The sequence below is a fragment of the Callorhinus ursinus genome, unplaced genomic scaffold (genome assembly GCF_003265705.2).
Source record: "Callorhinus ursinus isolate GAN/ISIS: 27379988/994484 unplaced genomic scaffold, GSC_fseal_2.0 scaffold22, whole genome shotgun sequence".
In the NCBI taxonomy this organism is placed as follows: domain Eukaryota; kingdom Metazoa; phylum Chordata; class Mammalia; order Carnivora; family Otariidae; genus Callorhinus; species Callorhinus ursinus.
The window spans coordinates 23,723,863-23,737,686 of record NW_027397084.1 but is presented as its reverse complement, the minus strand read 5'-3'; the positions used below and the strand labels follow the sequence as shown (position 1 = coordinate 23,737,686).

The 13,824-nt window shown below is 39.7% G+C and overlaps 1 protein-coding gene across 1 annotated transcript in view; it reads left to right on the top strand.

The window, feature by feature from the left end:
* The window catches only part of COL9A1 (collagen type IX alpha 1 chain), an 85,389-nt gene that overhangs the window by 44,798 nt on the left and 26,767 nt on the right, over positions 1–13,824 (top strand). The window contains exons 21-28 of the mRNA XM_025890706.2: positions 2,314–2,367; positions 3,740–3,793; positions 3,935–3,988; positions 4,124–4,177; positions 4,586–4,639; positions 5,652–5,696; positions 6,976–7,029; positions 7,135–7,188. Coding sequence (XP_025746491.1) covers positions 2,314–2,367; positions 3,740–3,793; positions 3,935–3,988; positions 4,124–4,177; positions 4,586–4,639; positions 5,652–5,696; positions 6,976–7,029; positions 7,135–7,188 — 423 coding nt within the window. The remainder of the gene's footprint in view (positions 1–2,313; positions 2,368–3,739; positions 3,794–3,934; positions 3,989–4,123; positions 4,178–4,585; positions 4,640–5,651; positions 5,697–6,975; positions 7,030–7,134; positions 7,189–13,824) is intronic.

Below are 13,824 nucleotides of genomic sequence, written 5' to 3'. Positions count from 1 at the left end.
TGTGTGTGTGTGTGTGTGTGTGTGTGTGTGTGTGTGTGTGTGTGTGTATAGGGCTGTGTCTAGCTTCTCTATCAGATTTTAAGAAAATGGTTACCACTTAGAGAGTATATTAGGAAAGCCAATTTGTAGGTTCCAGGAGAAACAAAAAAAAGCCCTTTGCCTGCCACCACTTCTGACCCTCGCCTCTTTCTCTTTAGAACTTCTATGGCTAATTTGTGTCATTTCACACAGAAGCACAGAGACTTTTATTAACAGCTAAGCAGGAATAACTTGCACATTGTAGGTGCTCCATAAATTAAATTTTTCTAAAAGAAATGCACATTTTTGGAAATTGAAGGAATTATTTTGTGACCATTCCATCAACTTCATTTTTCTTTCAGCCACTTTGTTCCTTCTAGGTATTCTCATTCTGCCTGTTTTACTCTTTTATTTCCTCCAGAATATCTTTTCTAAAAACACTGTATTTAAAAAAAAATACTTCGTATTTCTATATTCATGTTACCTTAAGTAACATTCTGTGTGTATCTCTTCTGTTATTAAATAATAAATTCCATTTATTTTGAAGTTGCTGATACCTAGGCCTTTGCTTTTTCTGGGTTTAAATATCTAAAATATGTGACTCCACACTTTGAAACCAATTACTGTTCTTGATATGCTCTTTATTTGAAGTATTTTTTTTACTTGGCATTTTTCAAAATTTCTCATTTCCTTTGAGTTCTGTCAAATTGCTTTCAATAACAAAAAAGCAAAAAAAAAAGCAAAAAAAAGCAAGCTCTTCTTATGAACTCAGACCCCTGGAGTGGTTGCCTAGTAACAGCATTTTGGGACTGAGCTCATGCTGAACAGAAATAAGAGAGAGAGTGAGTATATCACAGACATTTCTATAATGCAAAGGCCGGGCTCCACGCTCACAACGCAAGGTGAATGATGAATTCAAGGTCTTTTTCGGGTCTTCCAAACCTCTTCTTCCCTGGTGAATGTAAAATGCTTTCTGCTCTCTTCTAGTTTTTAGGGATCAAAGAATTTCAAGTCTCTGTGGTGCCTCTGCTTCAGTTGTGTTCTTTCTTTGATTCTGCCTTTTCTGAACCTTCTATCAAAGGTTTTCTAATTCTTAATTCTTACTACAGATGCTGTCCACCTGGTTTTCTTGGCCTGACATCCATCCAGCACTCTTTTGACTGTTTTCCATTTATTTTATCATCTCCTTATCTCAACCCTATTCATTAGGAGATGGACTGTTGACTTCAGTCACCCTTCTGCCTTATTCACCTAGTGGATGAGAAAAAGATTTAAAGAAGGGGGTTGTATTTTATCATGTAGCATATGCAGGAAGCACTAAAACCCCCCGATATTTTTGTTTTAAGATCACATTTTGATTCTTATCATTAAGTAAGGAGGTGAAATGTACAATATAACCAAGTCACCATTGATTTCAAGATAATTAGATTTATAAAGCTCTGTAGTTTCCATCTCTTGGTAGGGTGAATCTGTTGTTAAGACAATAGATGTATCGGGCGCCTGGGTGGTTCAGTTGGTTAAGTGACTGCCTTTGGCTCAGGTCATGATCCTGGAGTCCCAGGATCGAGTCCCGCATCGGGCTTCCTGCTCAGCAGGGAGTCTGCTTCTCCCTCTGACCCTCTTCCCTCTCGTGCTTTCTATCTCTCGTTCTCTCTCTCTCTCTCAAATAAATAAATAAAATCTTTAAAAAAAAAGAAAATAGATGTATTATTTTTATGTTAACCAAACCTAATGTCTATCTAGGATGGAATGGGGGCTACTCAAATCCTTATTACAATTCATTTTTCTAAATCACGTGACTGGACTTCTGAATCTGGATCTTGGTGGAAATCCAGTGTCACAGAATCCCACTCACAGCTGTGGCAGCTGCAGTCCATGGCAACCATTCTGTTCTTTGGGTGGCTCCTTGGTCTTCACCATTAATGAATAGCCATAGGAATCCTGAGAACCCCGGAGGGTGACTCCCAAATCTCCTCTGATAGGTTTGCCAACTTCTCAAAATAGGTACCAGTGTTTATAATTCATGTCATCAATCAAGAATGGCTGCAGTGTTAAAATATCCAGAGTGGTATCAAAGATTGGCCATCAGTACTCTTGGTGGGATGAGGAGACGTAAACTAGTGTTTTCATATCTGAGGTACCCAAATGAATACTCCCTGGGGTTCACCAATGAATACAGTATATATTACAGACACAAAACCTCCTTTTAATCTGGCTATTAATGTTCCATGGAAAGACTGATGTGCCTTTTAATGACTGATCTCAATTTCATTTCTCTGTCTTGTTTTTTTGCAGGGTGCTCGGGGCTTAGATGGAGAACCTGGACCTCAAGGTCTTCCTGGTGCACCTGTAAGTAGTTTTCCTTTTACAAGACCCAGAGATAGATTATTTAGCAATGATCAGTCATAGATTATTTGCTGTGTGTGTGTGTGTGTGCATGCAAGTGTCTTTTACATGTGAATAATTAAAGTGGTAAAATTGGCAGTAGTTTTTATATTTATTTAAACAAATTTTAATAAAGGTAAGCATCACTTCCTTGAATAAAGAGAAATGTTCTTTTGATTTGATATGGGTTTTTTTCACATAGGTGAAGTCAAATTGTTAAGTTTCTATGTTTGCTGTGTTTTCCTTTTGTTTTGGCTGCCAGGATGCTTAGAATCACAGTAACTGTCTCATTTCAGGTTCTTGGATAATTCTATCCTTTTCTGTGATTTCTGATCTCATTATTCTATATTTTGACTGCTATATGTACATGTGTCATTATTATAGGCTGCCTCAGACCTTTTCTAGAAATAAATAAATAAGCCACCCATTAATAACCACCTTTATCACAGAATAAGTAGAAAAGGTATAAGAGAAATAGAATTTTCAACTATCAAGCTCTTATAGTTCAATGGGAAAGACAGAATGTAACTACATTATGCATTATGAGATCCAGCACTGGAGTATGTGGTAGAGGCAATGCATGTAAGAAGAAGATCCTGGAGGCAGGTTGATCTGGAAAGCTGTTCTGGGTGGGAAAGGCAGCAGCGTACAGCTGAGAAGGAGCGCTGTTGGTGGTGATGGGGGGTGTGTGTTGTCATAGGGACTGTTATTGCTTGGCTTGGAAAGTTTCTGTTGAGAAGATGAAATTGAATATATAAAGCAGGATTACACTGTGGAGAGTATTTAATGCCAATGTGAGCAATTTGAACTGATCTAGTAGCAATAGTTAGCCATTTGAGGTTTTAGACTAGTTATACAATTCAACAAAAGCTCTAGTTTAGGAAGACACATCCTCTCATCTATTACCCGCATACCATAAATCAACATTAGCTGGATAATTTTGACAGAAACCATTATTATTGCCTGGAGAGTGAAATAATATGGAGAAAAGGTAGGCAACTGACCCACCATGATAGTCAATGAGTTTAGCTGATATGTAGACATAGTTACTGATGTTAAGGTTACCTGCAGTATGGATCCAAAGAGCCCAGAAGCTTTACACATTTAAAATGAAATCAAAGGGCATGTGAGTCTCTGTGATCTCTATGGCAATATACATTTTTAAGACAATGTAATTTTTATAAAAAGATTTCTTGAGCTAGGCATCCATGACAGAGCAAAGCATTGGGGTGAAAGAGCAGTAATAAGGTAATATAGATAGATGGTGTTTTATAGTTTCAAAAGTCTATCAATAAGTAGCTCTTGCTATTTTTAACAACATTTTATTTTCATACAGGGTGATCAAGGACAGCGAGGACCTCCAGGAGAAATAGGTCCCAAGGGAGATAGAGTGAGTTCAAATTCATGTCAGTCACTACAGACATGGTGCCTTTTTGGTGTCCTCTGCTGATTATGCTTATCTCTTTGATGTGTCCAAAGTGTCGTGATAAATGAGCATGTCTTGTCTATCCCTTCCCTTCTGCTCTGCAAGGGCCCTCAAGGTTCTAGAGGAATTCCTGGCGTCCCTGGGACCAAAGGAGACACGGTATGTCCTGAGCCGTAGTCATCCACCACATTTTTCTAAGTGATTATTAGCTGGTAATAAAACTTTAGGCAATAATGAAGGGAAGAAGAATGTGACTGTTTCTGAGACACAGTGTGTTGCTTTGTGTGTCTTTAGGGCTTGCCAGGTGTGGATGGCCGTGACGGAATACCTGGAATGCCCGGGACAAAGGTAGCTGTGTAGCCCTGGCCAACCGAGCCCAGCACTTCCATTACTACATTACTGGCAGATTTACTCAGCTGGTTTTGGTTTTTTTCCTCCATTTAGTTTTTTCATCAAGTGTCAACTAGAATAGTATGCTTGTTTACTTGGTTTTAGGAACTCAGTAGAAATGCCCTGTTGATGAAAGCAGTTGAAAGAGATTGTGTATTTTGATTAAATTTATGTTCCAAGTCCATCCTCCCCATCCCGTCCCCCGTACCCCCCCCCCCCGCCCTGAACTGGATCATATTATAAAAGTGCACATAAGGTCACCTGTAGGGAATCCTTCTACGCAGAAGCCCTGTGTCCTTTCTTTTCTTGAAAGACTTATAGCAGCTCACACACATTCAATGATGCAATAAAAACTTCTTTTCTCAGGGTGAACCGGGGAAGCCTGGGCCTCCTGGTGATGCAGGATTGCAGGGCTTACCTGTGAGTATTTGGGTCTCTAAATGTTTATTGGTTTAGCTACATATTTGGAAAATACAAATTTTAGGGAGAAACAAATAATTTGATACGTTCCGGGGAAGAAACATGATGCTTTAAGTTTACATTTTTACAGTTTTGCATTTTATACTTTTTTCCTGAATAAGGAACTGTTTCTCTAATAACTATACTAAGCTTTAATTTGTATTTTGCATTCTTCTTCTCTCTTTGGTTCACTCAGTCTCTCTTATCTTTTTACTAATTCTGAGCTGTGGACCAGGAGCACATACTCCCTCCTCCTTTTCACCATTTCTGAAGTTCTTGTTAGCAGAGTTGAGTCATAAGAGGCTTGAGAGTATGCTCATGGAACGATGTGAGGTATAAGAGACCACTTTTTTGATTGTGTGCTATTTTGAATTATTCGAATTGGCATTTCCCTGCAATGATGTGTCTAGAGGTTAACGTGGATTATACAGATGTATTCTTGGAGACAAATGTTTCAAGGTAATAAAGGGACACTTGGTAATTCGAGGGCTGACCTCAATTTATTATGATATCTGACATTTTAAAATAATCAGTTAGAGAACATTAGGACTCCCAATAGTACCAGATTTTAGTTCGAGCCAGCGTTCTCCTACCATTCCGTTTTTCTACTTCAGGTTTAGCATTTCAGTAGGTCTTTGTTTTGTTATTCTGTGCATAGGATCATGCTGGTAGGAGCTCCCCTTGACTGGATTATAATTTGGAAATTCATGCTTGAAAAACAACTTTAGTTTAGAGGTAGGGTTTGCCTAAGGGTATTCAGACTTACCAAGCCAGATAGAGTAAAGTAATTCCTTCTAAACTGTGGGTAGTTCTAGAACTGTTCAGAATTCGGGAACTAGGAAGAATCTCCCTCACACTAAAGCTTTGATGTTGTCATGATTCTCTCAGCTCCTCGGCAGGGTGCAGTAGGCATGGCCTCTCACAGATTCTCCACTGAGGCGATTCAACCCATGTTCTGTGTGTCCTCTTTTAGGGTGTGCCTGGGATTCCCGGTGCGAAGGGCGTTGCTGGTGAAAAGGTAAAAGATGAAAACTTTCTAACAGTACTTTTCTCTTTTTTTATTTTTTCATTAATATGTTTTATCATTTTTAGTATTTCCAACCTGCCTTTTATTTTATATTTGATCCTAAGGAGAAATTAAAAAAAAAAAAAGGCTTTTTTTTTAAGGCCTCAAATGCTAACCTCTTTCCTAGCTGCAGAAAGAATACTTTGACCAATTGTTGCTGATTAGACTTCTTTCCTGGAAGTGTCATCCTTTGTCAGTTCAAAACAGAGACAGTGTTATTGCTCTTTACCACTTAAAATAAGGAAATTATGATTAAGCTATAGAAATTATGTCAGTGAATATACATGATTTTGCTTAAACTGAAAAGATATTAAACATTTCGTTCTCAGACTGATCAACCAGTGCTTATATTGTGGCAATTAAAAGCAATAGGTGAAGGAAAAATTAAAGGGATAAGATATAGCTTTAATCTAAATAAAAGAGATAACATGGGAGTAAAGTAGAATTCGGTCACTACTGGGTTATATGGTTATAGCTCTCCAATTACTGGGGTCCCCAGCATCTTCAGCAGAAATGCTCCCTTCCTAAGTGGACCGGAAGAGATTGATGGTGGAGATGGATCCCCAGACATGTGCTTTCTCTGGAGCTTGCTGGCAGGGTCCTCTCAACAGCACATCCACCTATTCCTCATATTCACAGGTTTCTTTTCAATTTTAATAGTGTCAGCGTCAGATAAAAGGGCTCCGAGAAGTTTATTGGAGATAGAAATGGTAAATGTAATTAACATTGTGAAGAAAGAAAAATCTTCGGGCGCCTGGGTGGCTCAGTTGGTTAAGCAACTGCCTTTGGCTCAGGTCACGATCCTGGAGTCCCAGGATCAAGTCCCACATCGGGCTCCCTGCTCGGCAGGGAGTCTGCTTCTCCCTCTGACCCTCTTCCCTCTCGTGCTCTCTATCTCTCATTCTCTCTCTCTCTCAAATAAATGAATAAAATCTTTAAAAAAAAAAAGAAAGAAAAATCTTCTTATTCATTTTTTGACATTCGACCTTCATTTTTGAACATTTTTTGATACCTTTATTATACTTTTCGGAATAAGAGAACAGGATCCTGAATCTAAAGAACTTTAACGTAGCCACCAAGAAAGAGATTCTATATCCTCCCAAATTCTCAATGTGAAATTGGGAAATTAATGCTATTTAGGTGTAAGAAATGCCCAGTTTGGGTAAGACAGGTTGATGATTTTGCTTACTTGCTGTCTGAATTTACTTCGAATGTCGCATTTTACCTTTAGGGTAACACAGGTGCTCCAGGGAAGCCTGGTCAGCTGGGGAATTCAGGCAAACCGGTAAGATGACATGAGTTACCTTTCCTTATGTGATTCCCTGTTGTAATCACTCAGCAGAGAATTCGGGAGTGTTAACTTTTTCTTTCCCTGCCTTCCTCATAACAGGGCCAACAGGGGCTGCCCGGCGATGTGGGACCCCGAGGACCCCGGGGGCTTCCTGTGAGTACTCCTTTTCTATAGAACCTTCCGAAGTGCCTTCTCAGGGTTTTGCTGGGTGTCCTTCCAATCATTTATTCATTTATCCATGAATGCCTTCTCAAGTTTGAGCATGTGCTAGTTGAGAGATACAGTGAAACGGGAACGCTGGTCGTGTATACAATCTGCTTTTTAAAAATTTTTAAAGTATTTTTAAAAAGCATGAGGACCCTTTTTGCTCTTATCTCATGCTGAAGGAAATATTTTAGTGTGGTTAAAAAAACAACTTTACTGAGCTGTAATTCATATACTATATAATTCAACCATTTAAAGCATACCATTCATTGATTTTTAGCATATTTATAGAATTATGGAACCATTGCCACAGTCAATTTTAAAACCTTTTCATCACCTGAAAAAACCTCCTCTGTGTCCACTTGCAGTCACTCAACATTTCCTCCCAATCCTTTTAGCCCTAGGCAACCCCTAATCCACTTTCTGTCTAGATTGGCCTGTTCTGAAAATTTCATATAAATAGAATCATACAGGTTGGGGTTTCTTCAGGGAATGGCTTCCTTCAGCATGTTTTAAGGCTTAGCTATGTTGTAGCATGTATCTCTACTTCATTCTTTTTTATTGCTGGCTAATGTTCAGTAGCATGGATATACCACCTTTCCTTCATTCTTTCATCTACTGAAGGACATTTGGGTTGTTTCTACTTTTTGGCCATTATGAATAATGAAGCTGTGAACATTTTTTCTACCAGTCTTCCTGTGGACACACGTTTTTATTTCTCTTGAGTAGAACACCTAGGAGTGGAATTTCTGGGTCATGTGGTAACTATATTTAATCTTTTGAGAAACTGCCAGACTTTTTAGTGTGAGTCTGTAAAAGTGTCTATTTTGCAGCCAATACAGCAATGTATGTTGTCTCACTAGATACACTTTAACCCTTAGAGAGAAACTGATTAGGAAATTAAGCACTATGCACCAAATGTTAACCATAAAAAATTTTCTCTGGCCTTCAGTTTAGGTTCTCATTTTTAAAAGCTGCTGGGAGGACGCCTGGTGGCTCAGTCGGTTAAACGTCTGCCTGCGGCTTAGGTCGTGATCCCGGGGTCCTGGGATCAGTCCCGAGTCGGGCTCCCTGCCTCTCTCTCTCTCTCTGTCTGTCTCTCATGAATAAATACATAAAATCTTTAAAAAAAATCTGCTGGGTAACAAAAAGAACTCCAAGTGAGAACACAGAAACATTTCCAAATATTGTTGTTACTTCTCTTAAAGGATTTCATGAGCATGTTGAATGACAATTTTCGTTTCAAAGAAGTGAAATATTCCAGGTGTCTTGACATGAGAGGGGAATTTTTCCACTTCTCACAGGTGTTTGTCAACTGACCTCTATCAGGTGGTTTCCAGAAGTTTCTCTGCAGCCAAAGAAACTAGCTACTGCTCCTCATTATGCTCCTTGATCACTCACTGCTCAGTTATTCTTTTTTTTTTTTTTACTGCTGTTATTCTTTTCTTCTCTCTTGTTTGAAGCCTGTGAACTTCTAATTAATTTTTTTAATCGACTGCCAAAGCAATGAGTTTATAGCTAGATCATATTCCTAAAACAATGAAGGTGCTACATGACTGGTCCAGAAAGATTTAACAGTGTGGGAGAGGGGCACTGGAACTTTGAGAATGTTGGTTATTAAGTCTAATATTCCCTTTATAGAGCAGGGAACAGTAAAGTTGAAGGGGCACCTGTTTTATGTCTGATCCATGCACTGAACACAAAAAGTGACACAGTAGAGAGGGCTTGGCCCATCATCGGTTAAGTGCCATGGGATGTATAAAGAACTAGAGGCAAGAACTGCAGAAGGAGATGGGGTGGAGGGTGTTTAGTTCTGTCATGTGACGGGAGGCAGATCTGTTATGCTTATGCAAGCTTTGAGCCTGATTCAGATTTTGATTTTTGAGTTTCTGTAAATGTCCAGATTCTCTTTGCTCTGATCACTGTGGCTCAAAGCCTTGGTGTTCTTCCATCACGTTTCCTATCTCCAATAGGACCTGTTGATTCTACCGCCTCCTTTTTTTAAAGATTTTATTTATTTATTTGAGAGAGAGAGCGAGCACAAGCGGGGTGAGGGGCAGAGGGAGAAGCAGACTCCCCACTAAGCAAGGAGCCTGACTCGGGACTCAATTCTGGGACTCCAGGATCTTGACTCGGGCCAAAAAGAGACACCCAACTGACTGAGCCACCCACCCAGGGGCCTTCTACCTCCTCCTTTTTAAGGTCTCTTGTATTTGACTCTTCTTTTCTAAGCCCACCTTCACCATCCTGGCTCAGATCATTACCTGATACTTGGATTATCAGATGTCTCCTGATTTGCCTTTCCAGCTTCTTTCCTTCCCCTACCAGTGTTCCGCAACAAGGTACTCCTGATATGTTGGCTGGGATAGTTCTTCAGTTCCCTGGGATTCCACCCTAGCACTGCAGTAGGGTTCCCCCAGTCGTGGTGACAAATAAGAGTGTCAGACACAATGCCAAAGGCCTGGGGAGTGGCCAAGATCCCAGTCTGCACACACTGCCATATTGGTCTGTTCCAAGTACAGCTTCCATCATCACTTCTTTATTTAAAGATCTTCAGTGGATTTCCACTGGTGAGAAAAGGAAGTACCAAATCTTAAACTGTCTGTTTATCCCCCGGTTTTACATCTCACTTCTGCCTTGCTCAGAGCCTGTGTTCAAGTCAAGCTGGATTCCATGATCATTTCCAAATAATCTCTGCACTTCTCAGCCCACCTGTTTTCTTTTGTTACGCTCTGCCCTTAGATGGCTTTCTTCCCCATTTCTCTGACTCAACAGCCCATGTCCCTTCTTAGATGTAACTGAAATGTTAATTTGACAGTGAAACCATCTCTGATTATGCCCTATTCCCCAGGTAGAATTGTTCTCTCCTTATTCTGAACCCTGTAACCCGGGCCCCTTTTGCCCCGTGCTGTGGGAACTGCAGGGAAGCAGGGACACCTCTGATCCACCTTTGCATTCCCTACATCTCTTCCTTCAGGGCCTGTCGCAAGGTGGTGCTCAATATTTCTAAAAATGAATTGAATTGGAGGTATAATAAATCTCGCTATGCTGCTTATGTTGGTAATAATTGACTTCTCACCTACTGTAAATTTTACAGAAAAGTGTCATGAGAGGTTGTAAGTATTGAAGTTCTGGAGCAGAGTTTTAACACCAAATCTACTGACAGAAAGATACATTTGTTCTTTCATCTTACATCATTACATTTAGTTTCATAGATAACTTCACACATTTTCAACGATTCCTCACAAGTTTTATCAGTTTTTCCTGCGAATGTCAAGTTGAAAAGCTGAGTAGAAGGAATGAAAACCTCTTTCTAATGTGTTCTACTAATGGACCAGGGCTAATTGGAGCACGTCTTTGAAATTAAGTGGTATTCCCCTTTCAAACCATTGCTCTAAGAGCTTCAGCCCTGTGTCACAGCAACACACATTGGAGTTTTTTTGGTCACCTCTAGCGATTACATGTGAGCACATATCTTTACCCCTTGGATGGTGCTTCTGGCTTTCTTGCTCACACTACTGGTTATACCTGGATCTGGGTGACTCCTGGTTTACACCAGGAGAATGGCGGGGGCCTTGGATGCCGTGGCTCCTGGTCCATTTCCCTCTTTCAGGCTTCCCAGAACTAGCCAGGGCTTTTGCTGAGTGAGTTGTGTTTGTTCTGCTCTCATGTTTCTGACTGGGATGAGTGCCGTGCTGATCTACTTCCAGTTTTCTGAAGATTATACACTCCTCGAGTACAGAGCCTCTCTGGTTTCTCTTGAGGTTCCACCCCCACCCTATCACCAACAGCTCTGAGCACAGAGGTCCCCATATGGTGTGTTGTGGAATGATCGAAACTGCATTCCCGTGCCACCCAGGCCATGAAAAATTATCCCTGTCAATAATCTGTGAAGCAGCTGTGATGGTTATAGATTTTGATCTGCCTCTGTGTGTGAGGGAATATTTTAAACCTACACCAGAGAAAAATATAAACTATACAATGCTGTCATATTGAATAGATTTTTAAAATATCTTTATGGCAAACCTAAACATTATCATTGTGGTAGGACTAATATGATCTTCCAATGTTCATATGAAGATGGGTTTGTAAAAGCAACAATCTGTAGAAATCATAATTGATCTTCTGGTTTAATCAGCATCCCTTTTCCCAGAGAGAGGCACTTACGTATATAATTCAGACTAAGTATAATGATTTATAATTTCTCACTTCTAAAATTAGCATGGTACTAAGAATAACGTTCATTCTTCAACTAGTTAGCATTTTGGGTAATCAGGCAAATACAACCACCATCACAATCTAGAGCACAATGGAATAAAATCTAAATTTCTTTTTTTTGCAAAATACTTATGACAACACAAGTATAATGAAGTAGATTTTTTTCTGTGATATTTTAAAGTCTAGTAGTTCCATTTTAAAAGGAAGACTTCCAGATGGAATTATTTGTATTTATTGAAATGAGTTTTACAAAATAGCTCTCAATACTTGTTTATAAAGAAGGTGCCTTCTTGGGGTGGCTCAGTTGGTTAAGTGTCTGACTCTTGATTCCGGCTCAAGTCATGATCTCAGGGTTGTGAGATGGAGCCCCACATCTTGGGATTCTATCTCCCTCTCTCCCTGCCCCACCCGACTCCTGCTCTCTAAAGAAAAAAGAAGACGATTCTTCTTGGTGATCAATGGTCTTGACAGAAACTGGAGAAATGAGGACTAGAGACTTGTTTTGTTTTGTTTTGTTTTTTTTCCCAAGAGCAACTTGTACTTTTAAAGAAACTTGGGAGATTTGAAAGGCAGAGAACATTTAATTAAACAGATTAAAATACTTAATTTTGACTGATTTCTATAGTTCTTGGGTAAAACCTTGGATAAAAATAACTAATGCTCTCACAGTGCTTACTCTGAGCCACATACTGTTCCAAGTGCTTTATGTATCTATTTAATCCTTTCAAAAGCCCTATGAGATCAGTACTGTTTTTATCCCCACTCTACAGGTGAGGACACTGAGGCACAGAGGGAGAAGTTGTGGGGCTGGAGTTGGTTGGGGCCAACATGGTGGAGCCCGGTTTCAGATCTGGCAGTGGGGCTCATTGCCCGCAGCTTCATCTCCACCCTCCAGTGCCTCGACGGCTCGAGTCAGGGCTCTGCAGGATGGTTTTTATTTGAAGTTAGCTTGCCCAATTCTAAAGGTACAAGGCATATTTAGCAAACTTTAAAGTTTGGTGTTTATGGAATTTTTGTAGTGAGCATTTAACAAAAGTCTAAAGTAAAGCTGGTGAAGACAAACAAACACGACATAAACCCAAACAGATTCCTGGGTCTGACCTCAGAATCACAGAATAAGAATCTAGGGGAGAGGGGGGAAGATAGGAGGAAGAGCAGGGAGATGGGGTGGTGGAAGACATCTAGTGAAATATATTTCTAAAACACTCTTCGGGGGATTCTGATGCACAGCCAGAGTTAGGAATCACTGGTAGAGGGTCTGCAACTTTTTTAAAGCCTCGATTGGCTTCTTAAGTAGGGAGTGGTTGGCAGATGTGTCTGAACATTCTGGAGCTATATATGGTGGCACAGAGCATCCAAGAAGAAAAAAAAAAGCCTTTTATTATGGTCCTCATATTTTTAACGGTAGGATTTTGCCTTTTTTTTTTTCTGGTTCCTTACAATTCTTTTGTTACAGATCATAACTCTTGTCACAGGGCTCATAAATCTTAGCTACTGGGCAGAAAAGCCATATCCCTACCAGTCTCCGTTGCCCACATCTGAGAATATGGTTATCACCACAGCTGTTGAAACATAGGAGATTTACCATTTATAAGTTTAGCACACCTGGGGTTACAAGGTCATGGTTAATTGCTCCCTACAACATGTGTTTAGTTTAACCTATGCTTTTAGAGATGACTATTTATATCTCAGTTATTCATGTTCATCTTACTTACATGTTTTTAGATTTCATAGAAATCATAGGAATGGCCATCAGAAAATCTTGTCCTAACACTTTATTCATAACTGCTTGGTCATTGTTGTGAAAATCAACATTACCTTTTTCAACCTAGAGGTGATTTCTATAGAAATACCTACGTTTAAAATGGCCAAGAATTTAAAGGATGAAAGAGAAAAAAAAAATGAGGAACACATTCTGTCTGTTTGTGTACTAACAGAGGAGTAAATGCTTGTAATTTTACTGACCTGTGCATGCTGGGCTCTCCTGGGAACAGAAGGTCAGCAGAATAGTCTCCACTGGGGTTCTGAGCCATTCATATGCGTTACCAAGGGCTGCCAGGGTTTGGAAAACACTTACAAATTGACTAATAGGACCTCATGAAAGAGAAAATAAGTACCAGCTGAGAAAATCTTTGTCTTTGGCAAAATCATCCCACCAAAAGAAATGAAAAGTCACACAATCCTTTATTTTAACTTAGCCCTTTGGTTTGTGAAAGAGAAAAAAAGTACAGCAATCATCTTTCTTTTGGCATAATGATCCACGTATTTAGAAGTGAATACTTAAGAGTTTGTTTGGCGGTTCTAATGGGAGCGCAACTACTCGTATACCTTTGACCGAAGAACGGTTGTGTGTGTGTGTGTGTGTGT